General features: G+C 41.3%; 1 protein-coding gene across 8 annotated transcripts in view; it reads left to right on the forward strand.

The window, feature by feature from the left end:
* The window catches only part of LOC147015434 (actin-binding LIM protein 1-like), a 283,326-nt gene that overhangs the window by 188,024 nt on the left and 68,223 nt on the right, over positions 1 to 27,079 (forward strand). For all 8 annotated transcript variants that reach the window (XM_085850179.1, XM_085850183.1, XM_085850185.1 and 5 more), the window contains 2 exons: positions 5,799 to 5,925; positions 6,339 to 6,432. In XM_085850179.1, coding sequence (XP_085706305.1) covers positions 5,799 to 5,925; positions 6,339 to 6,432 — 221 coding nt within the window. The remainder of the gene's footprint in view (positions 1 to 5,798; positions 5,926 to 6,338; positions 6,433 to 27,079) is intronic.

Consider the following 27,079-nt stretch of genomic DNA (forward strand, 5'->3'; position numbering starts at 1 on the left):
GCACATCCTTTAAGTCTTGATTTCGAAAGTGACCTTCATTCTGTTGATGGATGTAGAACGACACCCAAGCCTTCTGCCAGTGTTGTTGTCAATTCAATGCTCATCTTCTTTCTATTCCTTCAGGATATTATCTTAAAGTATTACTCATCCTTTTAGATAGCTTTTTGGCTCTTCCAGTCCTGGGTTTGTCAAATACAGATGCTGTTTCCCTGTATGTGTTGATTGCGCTTCAGATACCACACCTTGAAAATTGAGTGATGCGAGCTAAGCTATTTCACCCGGTGTTTTTCCTTCTTTATGCAGAAACATAATCCTATGGGGATCTTCCACTGGCCTTTATTTGTGACCTTTAAAATCCTCTAGACCCCAGTGTGGCCTGCGGAAGCCATCAAAATACAGCAAGGCAGAGTCGATGTGTTCATGTGACAGACGACCATTGTTGCTCACAGTTCATGCAGCTTCATTTGATATGGGACGCGATCTGTGCTTCACTACTCCACCAAGTTCATGGGTTTAATATCAAGTTATTCACTGTTGTTGGCCTTAGTGCCTCGTCACTGGTACAGAGGTGGAATTACCTTATGATTGCATAATACTGTACTGTGATGATGTAATGATATAATACTTTTTTGGTTGTTGCTGGGTTATATTTTCTTTGTTTTTTTATGACTCGTGAATATATGAATAGAATATACATATATACATATATATATATATATACATATATATATATATATATATATATATATTTATATGTATATATATATATATATTTATATGTATATATATATATTTATATGTATATATATATATATATATATATATTTATATGTATATATATATATATATATATATATATATATATATATATATATATATATATATATATATATATTTATATGTATATATATATGAATATATATATATATATATATATATATATATATATATATATATATATATATTTATATGTATATATATTTATATGTATATATATGTATATATGTATATATATATGTATATATGTATATATATATATATATATATATATATATATATATATATATATATATATATATATATATATATATACACACACACACACACACAGATGTCGATTACAAAAAAGACCATTACTCATTGACTGTACATTTGCAAAATTCGCAAAAAGATCAATGACTGTGCATTCGCCAAGGAAGACCAAGAAGATGCTTATTTGGCCGAAAAGCTTGTCACCATAAAGATCGTCCAGAATCTACGTCCATGACTTATTTAATTTCTTCCCTTTATATATTTATTACAAATGAGGGACATCACCTGTAGTGTGGAATTTCTATTTCAAACACACACACACACACACACACACACACACACACACACACACACACACACACACACACACACACACACACACACACACACACACACACACACACACACACACACACACTGCGTAGAGAAAGTCTACACCCCATTTCAAAATTTCACCTTTTGTTGCCTTATAGCCTGGAATTAAATTGCATTAAATTAGACTTTTTCCAGCTTCATTAACACGTCGTATCCCACAACTTACAAGTGAAAAACAAATTCTGCAAATTTCAGAAAATTAATTAAAAATACAAAACTAGAATATCATGATTGGATAAGTGTCCACCCACCTTATTATAGCAATTGTAAATTATCTCCGGTGTAATCAATCACCTTCAAAATCACACACCGAGTTAATTGGCTTCCATCTGTGTTAAATTATAGTCATTATGATTATTTCAGAATAAAATCAGCTGTTCCTGTAGGTTTCCTCTGCTGGGTATTGCATTTCACAGCAAAGACTTTACCATGAGCACCAAGGAGCTTTCAAAAGACTTCCAGGATAATGTTCTGGAAAGCACAGATCATGGGTTGGGTATAAAAATATTTAAAGGCCTTGGCTATCCCTTAGAGCACAGTCAAGCAATCATTAAGAAGTGGAAGGCATATGATACCACCAAGACCCTGCCTAGATCAGGCCGTCCCGCCAAACTGGATGACCAACCAAGAAGGAGACTGATCAGAGAAGCCACCAAGACGCCTATGGCAACTTTTAATGAGCTACAGGCCTTCATGGCAAAGACTGGTCACTGTGTACATGTGACAACAATATCGCAAGCACTCCACAACTCTTGCATGTATGATTGAGTGGAAAGAAGGGAAGCTATGACTCAAAAAATCCCACTTGAGTCCCTTTTGAGGTATGCAAAAAAACACTCTGGAGATTGTGAAGCCAAGTGGCAAAAAGTTTTTGGTTCTGACATCACCAAGATGGAACTTTTTGGCTGAAAGGCAAAACGTTACCTTTGGTGCAAACCCAACACATCACATCACCCAAAGAACACCATCCCCACTGTGAAACATGGTGGTGGCAGCATCATGTTATAGGGATGTTTCTCATCAGCAGGGACTGGTGCACTTGTCAGAAAAGAAGGGAAAATGGATGGAGCAAAATCCAGAAAAATCCTGGAGGAAAACTTGCTGCCCTCTGCAAGAAAGCTGAAATTGTTCCAGAAGTTCACCTTTCAGCATGACAACAACCCGAACCACACAACCAAAGCTCCACTGTAGTGGCTAAGTAACAAAAAGATAAATGTCCTTGAGTGGCCCAGTCAGGGCCCCGACCTAAATCCAATCGAAAATCTGTGGCATTACTTGAAGATTGCTGTCCATCAACGCTCCCCACTCACCTTGATTGAGCTTGAACAGTTTTGTGCAGAAGAATGATTAAATATTGCCCAATCAAGGAACACAAAGTTTTTAGAGACCTATCCCAACACTCACAGCTGTAATTGCTGTCAAAGGTGCTTCCACCAAGTATTAACTCAGTGGGGTGGATACTTGTCAAACCAAGATATTCCAGTTTTTTTATTTTCAATAAATTTTCTGAAGTTTGTAGAATTTGTTTTTCACTTGGAAGTTGTGGGATACGATGTGTAAGTAAAGTTGGAAAAAGTCTGATTTAATGCAATTTAATTCCAGGTTATAAGACAACAAAAGGTGAAAATTTTGGAACGGGGTGTAGATTTTCCAGAGGCACTGTATATTCCATCGTATAGCTGGGTCTCTTGGCCTGAGAAGGCTTTTATGTTGTCTGAGGAGGACTCTTTTTCCTGCTTGTATCAAAACTGGGAAGCAGAGTCTACTTGGACTTGTTTATTTGTTGGCTGTGCATTCTATTTATAGCCAAACGAGATATTTATGTCGATATTATATACATGTACATTGTCAAGGTAATTTAGATTAAAACATGCAATTGTTTTGCATATCATATTGTTGCGAATTCGCACCCGCCGGCGTGCGAGCGGCCACGTAACTCGAATCGCGGCACGTCGCTCACCGGACGGACAATTCTGTCGTGACCCTCTCGGACTAACGCCGGGAGCTAGTCACGGGTGGGCCTTTCGGCCTCACCACGATCGTGCCAATCGCCCCCCCGCGTGGGATAGGGTTGTTCGCCAAACTCGACCTACCTAAGTACCCACGCGGAGGGTAGACCGGGCGATCGCACCTCGCCGCAGGTCGACTCCGGACACAGGCCACTTAAGCGACCCGTTACGTACTAGCGGGATAACCGAGCGGTGTTATCGTCGGCCTCGACGGTTCTGATTAATTATCGGGCGTATTTAGCCCACTACCAACCCGTTACGTGAAGCAAGATGGAGATTCAATTAAAGAAAAGACGAAGCGAAACGGGAAAAACAGTTCAACATAATGCACATTTATTCCGCGGCACACGGAGAGCACGCATATACAATTACAACAATTATGCACCAAAAGCAGATGCTACAAAAAAACACAACAATGCAGATCTACTACCGACTACGCGTGCACACGGCAACACTTACACAGTTTTACTTTACAGACGGCGCCGACAACACATTTACTCAAAAGCAAAAGAAAAGGGCCACCCTCAAAGACAAGGGGACAGACGGGGCCTGTGGGCCGCAAGACCGGGTGGATCCTACCCGTGTCTTGTGATGAGCCGCAAATGTGGCGGCGCGGCGGTGCCCCGACTCCGCGCTCCTTCGCGGGTTTCGTTGGCACTGCTTGGAGTGGGGTGGGAACGGGGCCCCCCTTTTCGCACTATCTCAGCATGGGGGGGGTGAGGGGGAATTGTTGATGCTCTGGGGAAAGAGGATAGCTGACTTGCTTGGGTCCCGCGACGAGCGACTCCACTGCGAGCTCGTCGTCGACAGCCGTCTTCCTTGCCTCGGACCCGAGCTATCCGGTCCCCTCCGCAATTCTCCTCAGCCGACTGCAGCAAATCACCTCGACCGCGCTCCAGGCTCCAGGCTTCCTCTCTCTGCAGCTCCCCGACAGACTCCGAACCCCAACAGACTCCGACCTCCGACAGACTGACTCTCCTCCAGACCCGACTTGACTCTTCTCAAACTCGCCTTGACTCTTCTCAAACTCGCCTGACTCGCCCCGCGCTCGGCGCTTTATAGTCCGGCAGGAGAACCCTTATGCAAATTTCTGGATCAGAACGAGCTTGGGGGTGGAGCCGTGCTCACCCATTAGACGGAGAAAAAGGGGTGTGAGTCTCCCCTGATCGTCGAATTTGCATATCCCGATTCTACTCCGACGCGCCTGGAGGCAGGGCAAAACCGCCCCGCGCTTGCCGATTGGACGGATCAGAAGTGGGCGTGTATCATTCCTGATCCGAATTCTCCTCGGAAAGGCCGCACTTTGCACCCGCGGCTCGGCGCGCGTCCCGCACGAGGCCAGGACAGCCTGACGCTCGGTGCCCACAAGCGGTGCGGGAATGGCCGCAGAAGGAGAGGCGAAGGTGGTGGAGGGTTTAAAGTGGTGGTCCATGGCCATGGCGACGTTTGGAATGGCGGTGATGCGATGTTTGCGGGAGCGAGTTGTGAAGGTAAAGGTCGTGGCTGTTGGCGTTGTTGTTGTTGTGAAGCGGCGTTGCGGTTGTTGGTTGTTGTGTGCTGGCGGTTGAGATGTGGTTGGTTCAAAATAAAGATAGAACAGAAAAACGGCTATCTCAAAGGGTCGCAGCCCGAATGAATCACATTTATTCCCTCTAAACAACGGGTTTGGGGCTAACTACACATGTACTTACAGAGATATCTCACCTACGGGACCTGAATGGTGGTTTGCGAATTTCCTCAACCGCAACAATATTTTGCTTTTGAGAAAGTATTGCGCTTGTTTAGTTTGTGACATATAAAATGGACGTTCAAGTAAAAGTGACACTTTTGTGAATAGCTGTAATTGCAATATATCCTCTCCAAGCTTGATAGATAGATTTAACCACTTTCCCACTGCATTGAATTCATGCAGAAATAACTTTTATTTGCACTGCTGTATACTAGAACCAAAACATTGAACAATTCCAGTTTTTGACGAAATGCAGGTTACGTTTCTCAAATAGAATCACAAAATCACATCACGCGCTTGGTGATTAGCCGAAAAGTGAGTTGTTTAAATTGGATCATAACATTGTGGACAATAAGAGCCATTTTGGTTCCAGGGCATCCAGCGGTCAAACCTGCAAATGTATGTCGACTGAGTAAATGCCTGCGTCATGAAGTGTTCTTGCATATGAATGAATTTTTTTTGCTGAAGAACTGTCCATTAGGATTGCAAGTGTGGAAATTATAGTCCACAGGCATTTGGGATTTACGAAAGTGTGTAAATTTGTAACTTTCACTTTAACCACCCTGACATGTGAAGAGTAATATGGGCTTCACATCCTGACATGTGACGAGTATGTGGTTGTTTGTTCAAGATGTACACGTTGTATTCGGCAGGCTGTGCAGGCTGTGGAAAGGACATACTGAATGGGCAGGCACTGTTGGCCCTTGATAAACAGTGGCACTTAGGGTGCTTCAAGTGTACGACCTGTGGGGTGGTGCTCACTGGTGAATATATCAGCAAGTAAGTTTCCAGGGTACTTCATCACAACCAACAAGTGTATGAATCATGGTTACCAAATGATGTCACTTCGTTTTATTCATGAATTTTTTGTCATCGGCTTCGGCGTGGCCTGTTTGTTGTTTCCATCTGAGAGCATGGGTCAAAATGCTGCGATCTGAGGCACAAATACTTTACCCTATTTTGAAGTGTTCATTTTATATTGTGGTTCTTGTACCGGATATAAAAAGCACATTGACCTCCATAAACCTTTCGTCCATGTTAAATTTAACTTCAAAATGATGCCAGGACAAATCATAATCATGTTTTAATACATTTCATGCATCATTTTGGAATCAGCCACGCCACCGATACCAGCTTTTTTTTATCACCCAGTACCATGACCGAACTACATGGCCATTTTCTTGCTTTTGCAGGGATTGGATGCCATTTTGTGAGAAGGACTACCAAAGCCAGTTTGGTATCAAGTGTGAATTTTGCGACCAGTTCATCACCGGGAAAGTGCTCGAGGTGGGTGCAAATTCTTATCAACAAGCCCGATTGTAAAATGTATTTTCCTTTAAAGGTGTGAGAATTGCCTGCACATATGTCTGTTTTGCAAGATCCTCAATGTCATCAACAGTCATATGGGAAATGGTCAGGGAAAATTCTCATTGCTCAGTTTCACAGCTTCATGTACTCTTTGAAGGAGTTAATGGGCTTCCATAGAGACTGATAATTGGCTATCAGAGAGAGACCACCCACCAAGATGACTTTAACCATCTATGCCATCCATAAATCAACTGAAGGAATGGCATCATGAAGTGGAACATTACAAGCAACAGCATCCCCTTTACCGTCAATATAACTGATCATTGGAAATCATCTCAAGGAAGGGAACCTGTGATAGATTGCTAAACTGAATAGATGTGACTCTTATCAGATCAAGCTCTCCATAATGTAACAAAATAGTTCAGTAAACTATTGGAATGTCAGGCAAACACAAGTAAGGTTTGTTGAGCCTTGCATTCCGTGGAATATCACAAAAGAGCAACTTCACACAAGCCTTTTATTGATGTGGCAAATGCAGGGAATGTCATGACATACTGTGATAAAATGGGTAATACAGGGCTTCAAAATGTAGAAACAAGTTTTGCAAAGTGAAGAGTTCAGGTAGGTTTTGTTCAAATCTGAGGGCATTGTCTGTGAGATGAGTTGGAATGCCATTTAAAGTAGCCTGTAAAAGTATTCACCCCCTCCCAATAATGCCACATATGGATGAATTACCAATTATGTAAAAACAATTTTTCCAAATTAACTTTTTTTTTATTCATAACTGAAGAGATCAAACTAAACACTGTTATAGTTGAAGGACGTTACATCAGGAATACCTGCAAAAATCATGTAAAATCAAAATTCAGTAGTTGTAAAAAGATTCAGCCCCTTTGGTCAGTATTTGGTGGAAGCACCTTTTGCAGCAATGACTGCTACGAGTCTTTTGGGTTGGTCTCTACCAGCTTTGCACAGTGAGATGGTGAAATCTTTTCACATTCTTCACGTGAAAATAGCTCCAGTTTTGCCGAGTTTGATGGGGATCCTTGATGGACTGCACTCTTCAAGTCTCACCATAAATGTTCAGTTGGGTTCAAGTCAGGACCTTGACTGGGACACTCAAGAACATTTATTTTCTTCTTATTCAGCCACTCCAGTGTGGCTTTACCTTTGTGCTCTGGATCATTGTCCTGCTGAAATGTGAATCTCCTGCACTGTTTCACATTCATGGCTGACTCAAGCAAGTTTTGATCAAGGATCCTCCTGTACTTTGCACCGTGCATTGTCCGTTCTATCCTGACAAGATTTCCAGTGTTAGAAGGAGTGCTGATGGAGTCTTGAAGGTGTCTTGCCTGCTGTAAGAGACTCCTTAGAAGGAATCTTGCCTGGTGATGAAAAGCCGTCCCATAACATGACGCTGCCACTACCATGTTTGACAGTAGGGATGGTGTTGATTGGGTGATGTGCAGTGTTGGACTTGCACCAGGCATAACACTTTGAATTTAGACCAAAAAGTTCAATTCTTGTCTCGTCTAATCACAAAATGTTTCTCCACCTGCCTGCAGTATTGTTAAGATGCATTTTTGCAAACTCCATACGAGCTTTTAGATGCACCTTTTTCAGTAATGGCTTGCTTCTTGCCACCTGTCCATGGAGGCCAGCTTTGTGAAGGGAATGGGATATTGTTGATTGATGAACACTGACTTCATCTCGAAAATAGAGCTTTGCAGATTTTTCAAAGTCATTGTTGGATTTTCAGTGACATCCCGAACCAGTTTCCTGCTTGCCCGACTGCTGAGTTTGGATGGGCGTCCTGATCTGGGTATTATACGTCTTCCACTTATTAATGATGGATTTCACCGTAATCAAAGGGATAATGAGCGACTTAAAACCTTCTTATAACCCTCTCCTGAACGGTCCTTCTCCATCACTATATGTCTGTCTTCTTTGGAAAGCTCCTTTGTCTTCATGTTTGCCATGTTGGTTGACCAAGTGAGTCGCACCTTAAAACTCCTTAGATAAGTGGGGCAACTTAATTTTTAAGTTAAACCACTGATTACATACAGGTGAAACCGATTACACTTATCTTGTAATCTTTCAAACAAATAATTTGCTCCTGAAGTGATTTTGGGTTAATTAGGTGAAGGGTTTGAATACTTATGCAACTGAGAATCATCTGATTTTTCTCTGTTAATATAACTTATTCGTATTTTATCTGCATTTTTTTTTTAGCTTTATCACTTTGGAGTAGTTTGTGAAAACTCCACGTATTAAATTTGATTTGAAAGCATCATGAAATAAGCTCAGGTGGCATCAAAACGTGAAAACTTTGGAGATGGGTGACTACTTTTTCAATCCACTGTACGGGCTTGAAAACGACAACGGAAAAATGTTAAAGAAACGGGGACACTATGTGAAAAATTGTGAAAAAATCCGCCGTTTCATCTCTCAAAATCTTGTAGCAAATATTAAAATGATGGTCCAGATTGTAATTATGACATAGCAGGGGGAGGGGTTTCTCTGCAATATATGAAATAGTGATACAAATCAGCCTTTCTGCCTCGGCAATAAAATTGTGTACTCCTTGACTTTTTGTAGGGTAGTGTACATCATCGTAATGAAGGAAGTGTTTTGCCTGCCAAGTCACATGCTTGCTATGTTTTGTAAATTTCTGGTTCAAAAAAAAAGAATCTTATTTAATTTGCTTCGAAGTTGGATAAAAACTGGAAAACAAAATTGTGCCTTAAATTCTACATATCAACTTGAGGAAAATATAGTTAGAGCTCGGCCTGTGTCTGCATATTTAATGCAAAAAAAAAGAAATGCAAAAAAAAAAAAAATTTTTTTAGAGGGGGGACCAAGTCCAAAATTTAATGGCATGATCCTTAGACCATACCTAACCCCCCCCCCCACCAAGTTTCGTCGAAATCCGTCGAGGAGTTTTTCCGTAATACTGTTCATAAACAAACAAACAAACAAACAGAAAGGGGTGAAAACAGGAACCTCCATCCATCTTCGAAGATGGCGGAGGTTAACTAGAACGACACTCGGTGGAGCACATACCTTCGTTAGGCTGAACAGTTTGCGTTTTGTATCCCACTGATAGGCTGGATCTGAATCCGCACCTTAACAAAAATCGAATCTGTTTGTTCTTGTTTGCTCAAACACACAAACCCAACTCATCCACAAAGTTTTGTCATAATCCATCCACAACGTTTTGAGATATCGGGTGATATGTCGTTTTTGGTCGTATCTTTCAATGCTGAATTATTATCACTCATATATATTTTTAATCTCATATATAGAGAGTGAAATAAGCATATCTTCATTGCAATCGGATAATTTCGGGCAGGTCACACACCCAACCTCTCCACCAAATTTCGTCCAAATCAGTCCACAACCTTTTGAGATATCCTGCTCACAGACAAACAAGCAAACAAGCAGTCATAGACTGGTACTTACGAAATCGTCAACTTGACCTCTGACCTTGTCTAATAAAAGCTGTCTCTTGAGAAGGTAGCGACACAAACCAGAAGTTTCTACGATGATTCTGTACCAAACCATCAAAAATCGAATGTTTGACCTCACTGTGACCTTGACCTTTGACCGATTTTGACCAAAATCTAATCAGTGCTAGCCATCACCCTCCTGAATCACGTGGTGTAATTTGACATTGGTAGCTTCTTCCGTTCTCGAGTTATCGTGCCAACAAACAAACACACAAACACACACACACAAACAAACACACACACACAAACAAACAAACAGAAACGGAACTGATCAATATACTTCCGAAATCTTTAGATTTCGTAATTAACAAACAGACAGGGGTAAAAACATAACCTACACCCACCTTCGGTGACAGAGGTAACGTGTTCACTTCAGAATGCACACAAGTCCTGTGTGCCCTGAAAACGACTGATATTTTAAAAAGCATTTTCAAAAATGTTCCAATTCCTCAAACAAACTCATATCTTGTAAAAATAAACAAATAAATAAATAAATAAACTAGCAGTCAGAGACTCGTACTTACGAAATCGTCAACTTGACCTCTGACCTTGTCTAATAAAAGCTGTCTCTAGAGAAGGTAGCAACGCAAACCAGAAGTTTCTACGATGATTCTGTACCAAACCATCAAAAATCGAATGTTTTGGATGTTTGACCTCACTGTGACCTTGACCTTTGACCGATTTTGACCAAAATCTAATCAGCGCTAGCCATCACCCTCCTGAATCACGTGGTGTAATTTGACATTGGTAGCTTCTTCCGTTCTCGAGTTATCGTGCCTACAAACAAACAAACAAGCAGTCATAGACTGGTACTTATGAAATCGTCAACTTGACCTCTGACCTTGTCTAATAAAAGCTGTCTCTCGAGAAGGTAGCGACGCAAACCAGAAGTTTCTACGATGATTCTGTATCAAACCATCAAAAATCGTAATGTCGACCGAAGCAAAAATCTCCATTTCTCCATGCAATTATATTATACCTTAACTTAACTCAACGACGCGTCTGCTCGAGCGCACTGCATCACGTGACGACCCGTGACGCGTCAAGTGAAATATTTTTTATACAATCTTAAAACGTCTCCAAAACATCTGATTTTTACCAGAATTTCGACAACCGAGTTTTAAGCGTCCCAAACTATCGCAAAAACCGAAGACAAAATTAAAATCGAAGTTAAAACGAACTCGTAACGTCGAGCGAAACAAAAATACTCCATTTCTCCACATGAATTTACGGAATTATGTTTGACCTCACTGTGACCTTGACCTTTGACCGATTTTGACCAAAATCTAATCAGCACTAGCCATCACCCCCCTGAATCACGTGGTGTAATTTGACATTGGTAGCTTATTCCGTTCTCGAGTTATCGTGCCTACAAACAAACAAACAAACAAACAAACAAGCAGTCATAGACTGGTACTTACGAAATCGTCAACTTGACCTCTACTCTGACCTTGTCTGATAAAAGCTGTCTCTTGAGAAGGTAGCGACACAAACCAGAAATTTCTTCGATGATTCTGCACCAAACCATCAAAAATCGAATGTTTTGGATGTTTGACCTCACTGTGACCTTGACCTTTGACCGATTTTGACCAAAATCTAATCAGCGTGAGCCACCACCCTCCTGAATCACCTGGTATAATTTGACATTTGAAGCTTCTTCCGTTCTCGAGTTATCATTTTTTGGATGTTTGACCTCACTGTGACCTTGACCTTTGACCGATTTTGACCAAAATCGAATCAGCACGAGCCATCACCCTCCTGAATCACGTGGTGTAATTTTACATTGGTAGCTTCTTCCGTTCTCGAGTTATCTATACCAAACCATCCAAAATCGAATATTTGACCTCACCGTGACCTTGACCTTTGACCGATTTTGACCAAAATCTAATCAGCACTAGCCATCACCCTCCTGAATCACGTGGTTTAATTTGACGTTGGTAGCTTCTTCCATTCTCGAGTTATCGTGCCTACAAACAAACAAACAAACAAACAGAAACGGAAGGCATCAATATACTTACGAAATCTTTAGATTTCGTAACTAACAAACAAACACACAAACAAACAAACACACAAACAAACAAACACACAAACAAACAAACAAAGAAGCAGTCATAGAGTGGTACTTACGAAATCGTCAACTTGACCTCTGACCTTGTCTAATAAAAGCTGTCTCTTGAGAAGGTAGCGACGCAAACCAGAAGTTTCTACGATGATTCTGTACCAAACCATCAAAAATCAACTGTTTTGGATGTTTGACTTCACTGTGACCTTGACCTTTGACCGATTTTGACCAAAATCTAATCAGCGCTAGCCACCACCCTCCTGAATCACATGGTGTAATTTGACATTGGTAGTTTCTTCCGTTCTCGAGTTATCATTTTTTGGATGTCTGACCTCACTGTGACCTTGACCTTTGACCGATTTTGACTAAAATCTAATCAGCATGAGCCATCACCCTCCTGAATCACGTGTGTAATTTGACATTGGTAGCTTCTTCCGTTCTCGAGTTATCGTGCCTACAAACAAACAAACAAACAAACAAGCAAACAAGCAGTCATAGACTGGTACTTACAAAATCGTCAACTTGACCTCTGACCTTGTCTAGTAAAAGCTGTCTCTAGAGAAGGTAGCGACGCAAACCAGAAGTTTCTACGATGATTCTGTACCAAACCATCAAAAATCGAATGTTTTGGATGTTTGACCTCACTGTGATCTTGACCTTTGACCGATTTTGACTAAAATCTATTCAGCATGAGCCATCACCCTCCTGAATCACGTGGTGTAATTTGACATTGGTAGCTTCTTCCGATCTCGAGTTATCGTGTCTACAAACAAACAAACAAACAAACAAACAAACAAATAAAATAAACCAATGTCACGCGCAGGGTGACCCGTATCTTGCCAAAAGGTTACCACGTGTGACTTCTTTAAGGTCACACTGAGGTGAACAGAGCTGCTATTCACCAGGAGCGACTCCTTGAGGAATATCTGCCTACGAGAGATTCCGATGAGAATCGTTCTACAGAGTAACCATGAAAAATATGCTTTTGCCTCATAACGTCACCAAATGACGTCATAATGTCTCAAGCTTGACATATCCAGAAAGCACTCATCGAGGTGTTCAATTTGAGGTATTACACGATATGGTTCCTAAAACTTGAAAATTTGACCCTGGGGTCAAATATGTTTGACCTTAGGCACTAACCATGAAGGTCAAGGCCAATCGCCACCAAAAACGAATCAGCTGAGCGCCAGACCATATACTACATTCCCATATAATAAAGGTTGGAGACGATTAGATTAAAATTACTCAAAAAATAAGGGTTTCATCGACTCCCCTGATTTGCGACAGTGACCTTGACCTTTGACCTTGACCTTCAAAATTTTATGCACTGAAAGGGACCTCTATAGGCCTCTGATATGCGAAGTTACAAAAATTTCCAATGATAACTGTGCTCTGCAGAATTTTTTATACGTGATTGCAGACAAACAAAAAAAAAAAAAAAAAACATACAAGCTGACTTACATGTCTTGCAAAAACTTTGTTTTGGCAAGATAACAAACAGAAACGGAAGTCATCAATATACTTACGAAATCTAAAGATTTCGTAAGTTATAAAAATCGATATCAATATAAAACGAGAAATCGCATCAGGATTTCTGCAAATCAGTGGATAATTTTATTGGCTCCATGTAGCTACATTACTTGTATTCACAAGAGGATTTGGTGTGGATGTGAGGAAAATCCCAGGTAACTAACTATCTATCGGACCCAATTCTGTAGGATTATAAAATGAGATATTTTGGTGCTCACACTTGAAACAGATACAATGTAAGATTACATCTCACTGTTACAAATATGAAGATAAAAGCCGACTTTCAGTTGAATAGGAAAAGTATTTCTAAATGATCTCTGCACTGTCTGTCCTTGGTAATGTGCGACTGTAAGAGGATGGTTCAAGGCCAAACCAGAGCATATTCAGCACATTGTGCACACCGGTGTTAAATGTCACACTTCCCATAAATCATGCAAGCATCTTTCATAACCAGGTTCCACATGCATGGATTGGCAGCCATTTTAACATATACTCAGAACAGACACACCATTTGATGTGAGAGTAAAGTGGGGCAACATCCCCCTGCATTTATATTGTCGCATGATGGGGGTCGAATCCAAGACCCTGAGTCTTGTTGGAGGTTTTAACTCTGAAAACTAATCGAATGGTGAAAGGTCATGTGAATTTAGAAACAACTGTGTTCATGTAATTGGGAATTTTAACAGCAGATTGGGATTTAAGCTCACACACGTAGTGGGCAGCAGACTTTCTGCAGTGAATCCCCCCTCCCCATCCCCCTGCCCCCCATGTTCACCCTAACATGATGCAGCTCACGATGTGCACATAAGTGGAACCTATCTCTCACCACCATGGGGGACAGAGGAAAAAATGTCAGCCATTGAACTTCCCACCAGTGAGGGGTGGGCCTCCCACAATGGCTGCCTGGCTGTTCCTGATTTGTGGCCAGCAAGGTGGCACACCATTGGACTGCACTGCTTGGTGGCCATAGTCCCCATTGATTCAGGAGCTGTGCAATCGATTTGCCAAGGCTGTCCTGATGTGTGGGTGTTACTTATGATTGATTGGCCACGTACTGATGGAACACCTAAAGGTTGGGGAAGGAAGGAGTCCATAAAGGTGTGTGCTGTGGGACTCGCTTGCTCTCTGACATTTCCCTTTGAGTGAAGTATTCTGAGCATACAGGCTATTCTATTGTGGACTTTACCATCTCCAGAATCATTCGAAGATGAACTTCCAGCCCTAATCACTCACCTGATTCTTTGTGCATGGTTGTTGTGTGTCTGTGCCCAAGACTGGCTTTGTTTCTTGTTTAAGTATTGTGCTTATTTATTATGTCTTCGGGTTTCGGGATTCTGTTCCATTTGTTTTGCATGCTATTAAGTATTAATTACTTGTAAAGCCACACGTGTATGCCTGGTGTGGGCTTAATGGTTAGAGTGGTGGTCTTTGGATCCCAGGGTCCTGAGTTCAAATCCCACTCAGCTGTTGAATTAATACCAGGTGGGGTTAACTCAGCCTGTCATCCTTCCAAGGTCGGCAAAATGAGTGCCAGCTTACTGGTATACTGTGTTGGAGTGGTGTCCCGTCCAGGATTGTAACCAATAGCCAAGGATACTTCTTAAGCAGCACCAACGCTCTGCACAGAGTATGGTCCCAATCTCCTCCTCCTCCACACGTGTGTGTCTGTTACTGCCATCTTTTCCACATCAATAAATTTGGTTTATTGAGTACTCCTGGAGGGAAATATATCAATTAGGGTAATCTTGTTTGACTAAAACACGTACCTCGCAACAACTAAACACGTACCTCTATATTTTTCCTTTTAGTTCAGCCATTCGTGAGACTAATTCCTGGCATGTGCACTTTCCACCTTTAATTGCTTGCGGTTGTGAGTTTGGGCCATACACGTGACAATATGCATTTCCATAACCTCCGCGATCCTTGTGTTGAGTACACTGAATATTTTTCATTTGAAATAGCCTGTTATACCTTCGATCAGAGAGCCCTTTGATGGAGACCATTCATACTCATAATGAGGACGTTATTTGTGGGGTTGGTTGGGCTGAGGGGGTGGGCGGAGGCATTTTACCCTATATTACTCTGACTAAATTTTTATTTTGTGTGGATCAAAGTTTTCATGGTATCTCAAAATATATTTCTGATTGAATGTTTCAAAAAATTATGTCAGTTAATGGGTAGTTTATATCTGAAAATGTGGAAGATTTGAAAATATAGTATACTTGTAGAAAGGTTTGCAATACAAATTAATCAAATGGTTGAAGCTGATAGTCTCCCCCCCCCCCTCTCCACTCTCCCCCATATCATAGTTTACTTCCATCTATTCAGATTCACATCGACTGTTCAATTTGCAAAAAGTTTAAATAGATGTTTTTGTTCACATTTTTTTCAACCTTATTTGACAAAGCAGACAATCCCATGTAAAAAGCTGGTACTATTAACGAAATGAACAGTGCTCTGAGAAAAGTCCTGTAATATATGGGTACTTTTCCTGGTTTTCCATCACATAATAGGGCTGACAGGATAGCTCGGAGGCAACATACTCAACGGTGAGATCTCTGGTCTCGGTTTGACTCCATACCTGACTATAGAATTGTCATGCTGGTGCCACACAGGTAAGTTGGTGCATCAATGAGTGCCCTGCCTGTCAGAGAGGAAGTTAATCTTTAGGTTTCATCTGCAAACAGTGGCTGGTGGACATGAAATAACCCATGACGTTTTTTTTTCAAGAGTAGGCTATTGTCTGCCGACACAACATCATAAACATTATTGTACCCGCATAAATGATGCAATTTTGTCACTTATGAATGACAAAAAACATTTTGATATTGAATTTGGATTATAGGACTCATTGCATAATGTATGTGTTTCTTATATATTTTCGAATATTCAGGCAAAGTTGGAATAAGCTGTGCTTAGAAGGAGCAAAGAAAGAAGGAAGCGAGCAATATTGTTGCTTTTTTTGAACTATCAAATTGTTAGTTTAAATTCCAGATAAGGTATTGTTGTCACGCACTGTCCGTCTGTCCATTAATCCGTCGACTTTTTCGACTTCTCCAGCCAAACCGCTGGGCCGATCCGGCTGAAATTTTGCAGCAACGTTCCTCTCCTGACTGGTTTTTAATGTTTTTTTTCGATGCTGTGCTTAGATTCCCAAAGTTTATTTCATGATAATGTCATTCACATGGAATGCATAACAAACTTTTTAAAATTAATGGTTGTTCTCAGTTTTACTTTACCAATGTAAGTTAGAAGTGGTGTTATAAAAATTTCATAGACCAAGTTTGCTCGCAACAATCTACGAAAAGCCAAAAGTTTTTCTTATTTTCAATAATACACTGTAAATACTGTATTTTCCGGTGTATAAACCACACTTTTTTATTGACAAAAAAGGTGAAAGTTGGGGGGGGGAGGGTGTGTTTAATACATGGGTGTAGAAAAAAATATCAGTCTTAAAAACAATCAATGCTGAATTTCAATTACATTCCAAATGAACACTTTTGTTTTTAGCAGTTGGAACTGCGAGTAAGCTCAATTCTGCCAATTAAATTTTAAAAATCGGTTCAGGTTAAGAGTTTGTACAGCATTTTATTAACCGTGTGTGGAAATTAAATAAAGCCATGCTCGGAAATGTCCGGAGACGCCTGCAGACTCCCGGAGTTTAGGTGCATGGCGTATATAGAGCCTCGCGGCTCTGAAAACGCCATTAAACAGAAAGGAAGAAGAACACCTGGTCTCATATCAAAAGAAGAATTATTCACAACAGCTAGAGTCTAATAACGGAGCACCTCCCTCAAATAAACTTGCGCGCAATGTGACGATCAACACTACTGGTCAAGAGAAGGACCAGTTCACTGTTATGCTCGCCTGCACCTCAGACGGAGGTAAGCTTCCCACGTATGTTGTGCTGAAGAGGAAGACAATGCCCAAAGACAACTTTCCAGCTGGCGTCATTGTTCGTGTGTAGCAGAAGAGGTGGATAGACGAGGGAATGGTCTAGGAGTTGGTGCACATGGTCTGGAGTAGTAGGCCAGACGGCGGTCTCTTCCGATGATGAGGCATGCTCGTCCTGGATGCGTTCAGTTGTCACAAGACTGGCGACACCAAAGTGCTGCTCCACCAGACCAACACCGATCTCGTCATTATCCCAGGCAGGATGACATTGATCCTGTCATTCAGCAAGCCTTCAAGGATGGGCTACGATGCTCCTGGTCAGACTGGATAATGGGTGGGGAGAATACCTACACCAAGAGCGAGAGGATGAGAAAGGTCAACCTTCCATTTAACTGTGGCTGGATCATCAAGGTATGGGAGGAGATATCGTCGGACATCATCAAGCGAGCATTTCTGAAATGCTGCATCTCCAACAATATGGATGGCACAGAGGATCATATCATTTGTGAGGAGGAGGCTAAGCCTAATGGTGACAATGATGGGGACTTGTTCTACCTTGATTTGGACAAGGATTTACGTGCAATCTTCGACGAGGAAAGCATCAAAGAAGATTTCTTCGAGTTTAGCTGAAAAGCTTCATCAAACCCAAACGTCCCCTTTCAGGGCCACAAATCCACAAGAAACATGTATGATACAGGTATTAGTCCCTTTTCTTCCTTTTTCTCGGAACAAAAAAAATCCTCTTTATCATATTAACAAATAAGAAAGAAAAATAAAAACTTCTTGGTTTCCTTTCCTATCTCGTCAACTTCTTGAAAATGAGAATAAGACTGTTAGACGAAATTAAGCGGACATGAGAAAGCATGTTGATACCTCTGTCACTTTTTTCCGTACAAAGTTAATGTACAAACGTATCGAGATCGAGATCAGAAAAAACATGGGTGCGGTTAATACAACGGAAAAGTTTTTTTTTTTTTGAGAGCGATAAACAGGGGTGCGGTGAACACACAGCTGTGGTTTATACACCAGAAAATACGCTACATATAATTAATAATAACTAGTACGGGCCCGTAGGTGCGTGCCCGTTGGTGAGTGCCCGTAGGTGCGTGCCCGTAGGTGAGTGCCAGTATGTGCAGCCCTCTCTCGCCCCCTCTCTCTCGCCCCCTCTCTCTCGCCCCCTCTCTCTCGTCCCCTCTCTCTCTCGCCCCCCTCTCTCGCCCCACTCTCATCCCCCTCTCCCGCCCCCACTCTCATCCCCCTCTCTCGCCCCACTCTCTCACCCCCTCTCTCGCCCCCTCTCTCGCCCCCCTCTCTCGCCCCCCTCTCTCGCCCCCTCTCTCTCCCTCCCCCTCTCTTTCCCCCCTCTATCCCCCCTAGTCTCGCCCTTCCTCTCTACCCCCTCCTCTCTCGCCCCTCTCTCTCGCCCCCACTCTCATCCCCCCTCTCCCGTCCCCCTCTCTCGCAGATATTGGTCGACAGATAAATGGCCGTAACTTGGGAACTGCTCGTCCGATTAATATCAAACCTCGAAAAGGCACATCCACGGGTCCCCAGCAATATTCCTGGCAAGTTTCAATCAGATCGGACTGTCAATCGTGCAAAAAGTAAATAAATAAATAAATAAACATTAATTGTGACGTCATTCGTGATGTCATAGCACTGTGTCTTGTCATTGGTCGACAGATAAATGGCCGTAACTTGGGAACCGCTCGTCCGATTGATATCAAACCTCGAAAGGGCACATCCGGGGGTCCCCGGCAATATTCCTGGCAAGTTTAAATCAGATCGGACCGGCGGTCGTCGAGAAACGGCGGTCACAGACAAACAGACAGACACACACACAGAGATTGCTGGAATTATAGATAGATCGAGGCCATACTCTTGACAGAGCTTCAGGGTGTTCAGCATAGGTCGAGAAACGTTTCAACACTGAAGCCAATCCTGAAAGGTTACCACTCTGTCAAGGGATACTCAATTGAAAGTCGCAGTAATTTCTCATTTTTTCAAGATGTCGGCAGGAGGACTTCTCTTCGTAAACGAGACCATGTGATCTTAAACATTCACCAATAATCAGTGCTTGGAGATGGATCCCTCAACATAAAGTCCTTCTGAGGGAAGATGCACTAAATGATGCATCTGATTGCCTGTGAATTACCAGGCTCACAGTTTATTACGGGGCCGAGAATCACACCCAGGAATGATATGCTTCAAACAAGTGTGCATAAATCAAAGTAATTCCACCAGCCCATATATAATTAGAAAGAAAATGTTTTTTCTTACTAATTATATCTATTTATATATTGATAAATATATAATCTTGGCATTTCATGGACCATTGGAAGTGTCACATTCCGATAACTTTTAGAATGTTGGTGAGAAAGTGGATGTGTTTTGGCTTCGTTATTTGGCCTAGTCCTTTAATTAAAGATATCCAGCACAGTTGCACAATGTGCATCAATGCATCTCACCACTTTATCTAAAAAACAGGTTTGAGAATTATCTTCCTTTTTTAAAATGAAGGAATATATTTAATCATTTTGTATGTTGTATCATAGATATGAAGGTGTTTCATAATGTTACGTTGGTATAAAAAAAAAAATCAAGAAGAAGTAATCTTCTGTCATATCGGATGGAGCCAAAAACAGGCAACATTTGATCATGTGGAGTTTCAAAATTCCTTAGATTGTCTGCCAATTTTTTTTTTTTTTTTAATATTGAGCAGTCCAACTTTATTTATGGACGCATACATTGAAACAAAGTCACCAAGGAGAGTGCAGATAGCATTTCAGAGAAGATACCCAGCATCTCTTGTTCCTCCTTACAAAACAAGAAATGCATTAGTGTGAAAGATGAAAGATACTAGCTCATTAGAAAACTCAAACAAGGGCTGTTCAGGAAGACATGTTGGTGCTTGTGTCACAGTGACTGTTGAAGATGTGCGGCAACACCTGGAGAGAAGTCCATGCACATCAAGAAGACGATCTCATCTGAAACGGGAATCAGTCACACGTCAGTACCACATATACTGAAGGCAGACTTTGGGCCTCTCCTTACAAAATTCAGCTTTTCCAGGCACTTGATGAAAATAATCACAGAAGACGGCATGGATTTTCGAAACCATTTTTTGAAGCACTGGAAAATAAATACCTCAATATCAATGACATAATTTTTGCTGAGTGCCATATTTATATTAATGGGATAATGAATAAACAGAATTGCAGATGTTGGGGATTAAAAAAGCCACAATAACATGAATAAGCATCACTTACCTCTCCGAAAATCACTGTCTGGTGTGGATTGAGTTTGTCACGATTCTATGGTCCCTATTTTTGCTTTCAAAACCCTCATCATGTGAAATCAGATCGTTATCTTCAAACGTTGAACACTGGATTATGTAACAAGGTGAGAAATAATGAATATCTGTCGTTTATACAAGATGAATCCAGATACCACATCTCAACTGAATGTGTCGCTTGATAGATGGGAGAAATTCCTAATCGTATTATCAATCACAGAACTGAATACCTGTGGCCTGCCAGATCACTTCACTAATCACCACTGAATTATTTTTTAAGGGGACTAGTCAAAGGGAGAGTGTTTCACTTGAAACCAACCACAATTGCTGATTTAAAAGATGCTGTTATTCAGATTATCTCGAGAGTTACGCAATATACCCTTCAGAAAGTGATGCGTCATCTGTTACTGTGTGTAGAAAAATGTATTGAACAAAGGAAAGATCAGATTGAGCACTTGCATTAAGTATTGAAACTTGAGGATTGTACATTTAAAAATTATTTTACATCTGTCACTGGTGTTGAGTTACAATTTATTTTGTTTTATTTATATATATCTATATATTTTTTTTTTTGGACCCACTGGAAAATGTTGGGCCAATGGGGCCAATGACTTACTGGTGCTCTCACCATTGTTCTTCCACTTTGTCAGCTGTCAGTCACATTCATTTAATTCATTGATTATTTCATTTTCAGACAATCCTACTATTAATTTGTAAATGGTCACCGGCTTTGACCCCAATACAAAGTTTTTATTACGAACCCTCGGCATCAAAAAGCGACGTATATCAAACAAACAGTTGCATTTACAGCACTCTTTAAAAGAGTGGATTCATCACAGTTATGTCAGAATGAGCTGTTTTGTCACACGGTCACAGATTGTGTAACCCCAATATTGGGCCGTTCAAAAAGTCCATAACGCTTTCTTTTTAGGGAGGCCCATACGGGCTTGATTAAACCTTACTAATCATTTTTATTCGACATATTTGAATTTTCGGGGTCCCTCATTGTGTTAAACACTCGACTCAAACAAAGCCAATGGAAATCTGACGCAGCAAACCCAGACAGTGCAAAATCAGCAAAGGCCTACATGCCTAATGTGTTATGCCCACCAGAAGACCAAGATGGTGGCCACAAATTTTCGTCTGGATGTCATGGTGGGTGGAGTCAAGCGATAGATGTGAGTGTGGTCCAGCAGCTGTCTGACCAATGGGTGCTCATTTCAAAAATTGACCCCCACCAACAACAACAACAACAACAACAACAACAACAACAACAACAGCAATGCGAAGCTCTTGTGGACCTGTGACAGGTCGCAGGTAAAACACGTTTAGTATTTGTCAATTGCTTCCCATTCCTTGACGTTCATGAGTATTCGAGTCATAAACTATTCAAAGAATATATTTCACCATTTTCAAAATTATGAGAAAGTGATAAAAAAAAAAGTAAAAAGATTGATAATTATGAGTGAATAATATTAATGAACAATTTGTTTCGTCAAAATATCAGCATTTATCAGTTACCTTGAGCAGTGACGTTTTACCATGTGACTTATTGTTTAGTTTTAATTGACATAAACCATGGCCCATTACAAAGCAGTGTGATTTCATAACTCGAAAGGTCGCTTGATTCTCGCTACCCATGCTGCTGCATACAGTGATATTGCCTGTAGTGTGTGGGAAAATACACAGCCTGTCTCACTGACTGAGTCACCCACCCACATTTCGGCTCAGCATCACATCAGCAGAGATCACCCTGGGAAATACTTGCAAACCACGACAAGAATTCTTACGAGATCAGCACAGCACCATCACACTGGTACTGCGCTTGAATGCTCACTGGAATGTTTCATTGTCACCGGTTCATCATCAAGCTGGATGCATTGTCCTAACAATACGTTCGCACTGCAGTTTGATTTGGAGCACACAATATCTGCCACTTCCTCTGCAAGATGAGAGGTCCGTTGTAACCAGATTCAAACAATTCGTTAATCTAGGTCCAAGAGCAGGTTTGGACCTCAATTGCTTTGTGCTGAAAATAGCTGCCTGCAAGATTGCGTCGCCTTTTTTGCTCACTGCGTCAAACATGCTTAAGGGGTGAGCAAGTGGGTCATTGATTTCTGCATGTCGATGCGACCCTTACTTAATAACAAATCCTGTGTTTCGACTTCCCAGCCGAACATCAACCCTGGAATTTAAATGGCAGTTGATGTGTTGATGGAGAGACTTATTCGGCCATGATATCACTTGTGTTACTTTCAAACACAAGAGAGAACAAAAACTCTGTGGAGTAAAGCGGCGTTCCAGGAAAACATGCACGTCGAACAACGAAAGTGTTCCTCACAAGCAATTTCAAGACACAGATCTTAATTTTTATATTAAACAATTTTCACTGCTTTTAATGCATGCCAAAGTATGCTGATGCCTGGTGTTGGCTTCATGGTTAGGGTGGGAGGCTTTGGATCCTAGGGTCCTGAGTTCAAATCCCACTCAGCTGTTGAATTAATACCAGGTGGGGTTAACTCGGCCTATCATCCTTCCAAGGTCGGCAAAATGAGTGCCAGCACGCTGGTATATTGCGTCGGAGTGGCGACTTATCCAGGATTGTACCCAATAGCCAAGGAGACTGCTAAAGCAGCAACAACGCTCTGCACAGAGTATGGTCCCAATCTCCTCCTCACCTCAACATGTTTGGACACACACACACACACACACACACACACACACTTGCATAACCCTGTCTCCCACTGCGCAAAGGGGACAGGCTAATAATTAGGTTTGCACAAAAATAACCTCATCCAGCTTTTTTAAAAATCAAGTCATGCATGTACAGATGTATAAATACACAGTTCAGTTTTATGATATAAAGGCGTCGGGTATTTTTATTTCTCTTGTTCACTCTGACTTTGGATATCTTTAAAACAGCTTCATTGCCATATTTATACCACATCAGGATGACATGATGGATCAGTAGAGCACGCTCACCGGAGCTGAGTCCTGGGTTCAAGTCCTGGATCTATGCAAACTGCCATTCCGGTGATGTGCCCGCAGGAATCATTGCATCATAGCTCATGTTGTTCTTGGACACAGACATCTATCTGGCATCTGGATGTTCAAAATATCTCCTAGCATGCAGGGTTGGACTGAATTTGTCTAAATATACATATAACCGAAGCAAGCGAGTTTAAGGGCATGCCAAATGAATACAGAATAAGTTTGCCATCTTCAACAGATGGCTGTGAAGAATTGTTTCACTGCTATATGACACATTGCGCAGCACTAGTGAGCTATAATTGGCCGCAGGATATTTCTGGTGAGTACATAGATGTTTGACCTGTTGGCTTTGCATCAGAAGCATGGCTGGTGCCGACTCTATACATTGATTCCCAAATAAAGAAAAGAATCAAGTCTGTGTGCGACAAGTCCTTACAGGGATTAAGCACAATCAGTTATGACTCACTCTCGCTTTTGTACAGAGAAACGTGACAGCATTGGATAGATACCCTATGGGCTACAAAACAGACGACAGTATGATATTTTCCAACAGCACACATGACCAGTCCACATACCGTATCGCAAACATCACGCAACTCTTTGCTGTCGCCATGAATATGTCGCCCTAACCCTAACAGCTTTGAATATTATAGAGTGCTGAAGTAGGAAGTGCTCTGCAAACACTTTTCTTTTTCAACCTGCTCTGACAGTTTGTGTGCTTTTGCCAACAAGAGAAGGCTTACTGGGTTTCCACTCAACGGGTGCACATTCTTCCACCTCCCTTCTTGGTTGGAATGTCCCTGTTATCTGGAGGACTGAAAAGGAGTGACTATACGACCAATTCAAAGCCATCCATAACATCAAGGTGTCAGCAGCATGCCTTGCTTGAAAAACTGTCCAACGGGGTCTAATAAAGCATTTACAAAGAGTACTTTCAAAACTTCTCGTCTGGCCTTCAGTAAGGTGTGTGTGTGTGTGTGTGTGTGTGTGTGTGTGTGTGTGTGTGTGTGTGTGTGTGTGTGTGTGTGTGTGTGTGTGTGTGTGTGTGTGTGTGTGTGTGTGTGTGTGTGTGTGTGTGTCCCTCGGAAATAACGTTTTTTTTACCATTTGAACTTTTGTCATCAAATTTCAAATTTTCAACAAACATATATATGAGAATATGAAAAACTAATTAAAAATTGGGTCAAAATGTGAAATGGCAACATCATAGTGACTATCCATCCATCCATTGGGACCGCACTCTGTGCAGAGCGTTGGTGCTGCCTAAGCAGTCTCCTTGGCTATTGGGCACAATCCTGGACGGGTCACCACTCCGACACAGTATACCAGCAAGCTGGTACTCATTTTGCCGACCTCATAAGGATGACAGGCAGAGTCAACCCCACCTGGTATTAGTTCAGAGGGAGATTTTAGCTCAAGATCCTCGGATCCCAAGCCCACCATACTAAACATGAAGCCAACACCAGGTGTGTTTATAATACAGCCTTTGAAAGTTCCATCGGCTGAGGATAGATGATTCGAGAGACGTATGTGAACTCTTTCTTTATGTAACCTCACCTCTTTCCTGTAGCCTGGTGCTGTTGGCTTGGCGGTTAGGGTGGTGGCTTGGGATCCGAGGGTCCTGAGTTCAAGCCCCATTGGGCCACTGAATTAATACACCAGGAGGTTGATTCAGCCTGTCATCCTTCTGAGGTCAGTGAAATGAGCACCAGTATTCTGGTAATAGGGGCACTGCATCAGAGGCATAGCTGCGCCCCTAACCAATGATGCAACCAGCAGCCAAAAAGGCAGCACACGATGGGAACCTCTTTCCTTGTTGGTAATGCAAGACCTGTCATCCCCCCCGAGCTTATTTAATTATTTGTCTGAATATTAACCCAATTATAATTTATCATTGATGAGATAGTTCCATTTTCTTCATCAAGTCACCTGGTTTATGTTTTTGATTCCACATTTACTGAATTATTTATCAAACGCATTTTGTTAATACAGTAGAGATATATATATATATAACATTCATTAAATAGAATTTCATTGTCATTTATGGCACTTTTAGTGAACAGTAATATCTCAACTAACAAATGACAACTCTTCCTGACAAATGGGTGAATATAGAATTATTTTTTAATTATTAAAATGCATTGAGCCATTCATGTGGAGAAAGAGTAAAATTATTTTGTTATATGGTCAGATCATTCATTACACATTGTGGCCAAACAGAAAACTGAAGGTCAAACCGTATCAGATAAAATGTGTAACTTTTTTTTTGAATGATGTCACAGAGGTCAATGACTGCAGCAATTGCTTTGAACGCCAGAGGACACTCCCTGGGGAGAGGGTTGGGGGTCAGGAGGGGGAGGGGTTTCTGTCTCATGAATTATTTAATGTAATAACCAGTCCATGGAACATACTTGTTCATTTCAATGAGACCACTGTGTTGGACAAATTTTTATTTTAAAAGCAGGAAGCACGATTGTCCACAGGATAATTAACTATTTTTATGTGTAAACGCTCGTGGTGAAAGCCCTTTTCTGCTCCGAAAAAGGGTTAACACCTGAAAGTTCAGCTTCTCTTTGCTTCCCACAGTGGTTAGCATACCTGTTGGAGAGGGCATCTTGTTACCTCCGCCATCGAATTTGGGCAGAGGCTATGTTTTCACACCTGTCTGTCCATTTGTATGTTTGTCTGTGAACAGGATATCTCAAAAAAGTTGTGTACAGATTCGGACGAAACTTGGTGGACACGTTGGGTGTGTGACTACAAAGAATCCACTCGATTTTGGTGAAGATCCGAATCCGGATCTGAAGATGAGAATTTTTTTTATATATTTAAGTGATTCTTCACCATTGAGACATTGGGCCAAAAGCTATGTATAGTATGATATCTCAAAACATTGTGGACTAGTTAAGACAAAACTTGGGGGATGAGTTTGTTAGGTGACAAGAACAAGCCAGTTCGATTTTGGTTAAGGTCCGGATTCAGATCCGACCTATCAGTGGGATACAAAGTGTAAACTGTTCAGCCTGGCAGAGGTATACGTTCTACCATGTGCCATTCCAGCTAAAGATGTATTACTGTGTTCATGTATCCTATATAAGAGATAAAAATATGACAAAAGCAAATTGGTTCCATGGATCACCATCAATGAGGTTAACATTACACGAGCAACTTAAGTCGACTTGATGTTATATTTAGAGCTATACCTCTATTGCTTGATAGTGTTGTTTTTATCCCAAATTCCAACTTCGATGTCATTTCAGGGGTTTTAGGATTTGCATGTATGACCTCAGGTTAGAAAAACTTCGCTTAACCACTCATTTAAATTATTTATTCACAGACAAT

The sequence above is a fragment of the Eptatretus burgeri genome, chromosome 12 (genome assembly GCF_056783735.1).
Source record: "Eptatretus burgeri isolate ZD-2024b chromosome 12, Ebu_testis_v1, whole genome shotgun sequence".
NCBI lineage: Eukaryota > Metazoa > Chordata > Myxini > Myxiniformes > Myxinidae > Eptatretus > Eptatretus burgeri.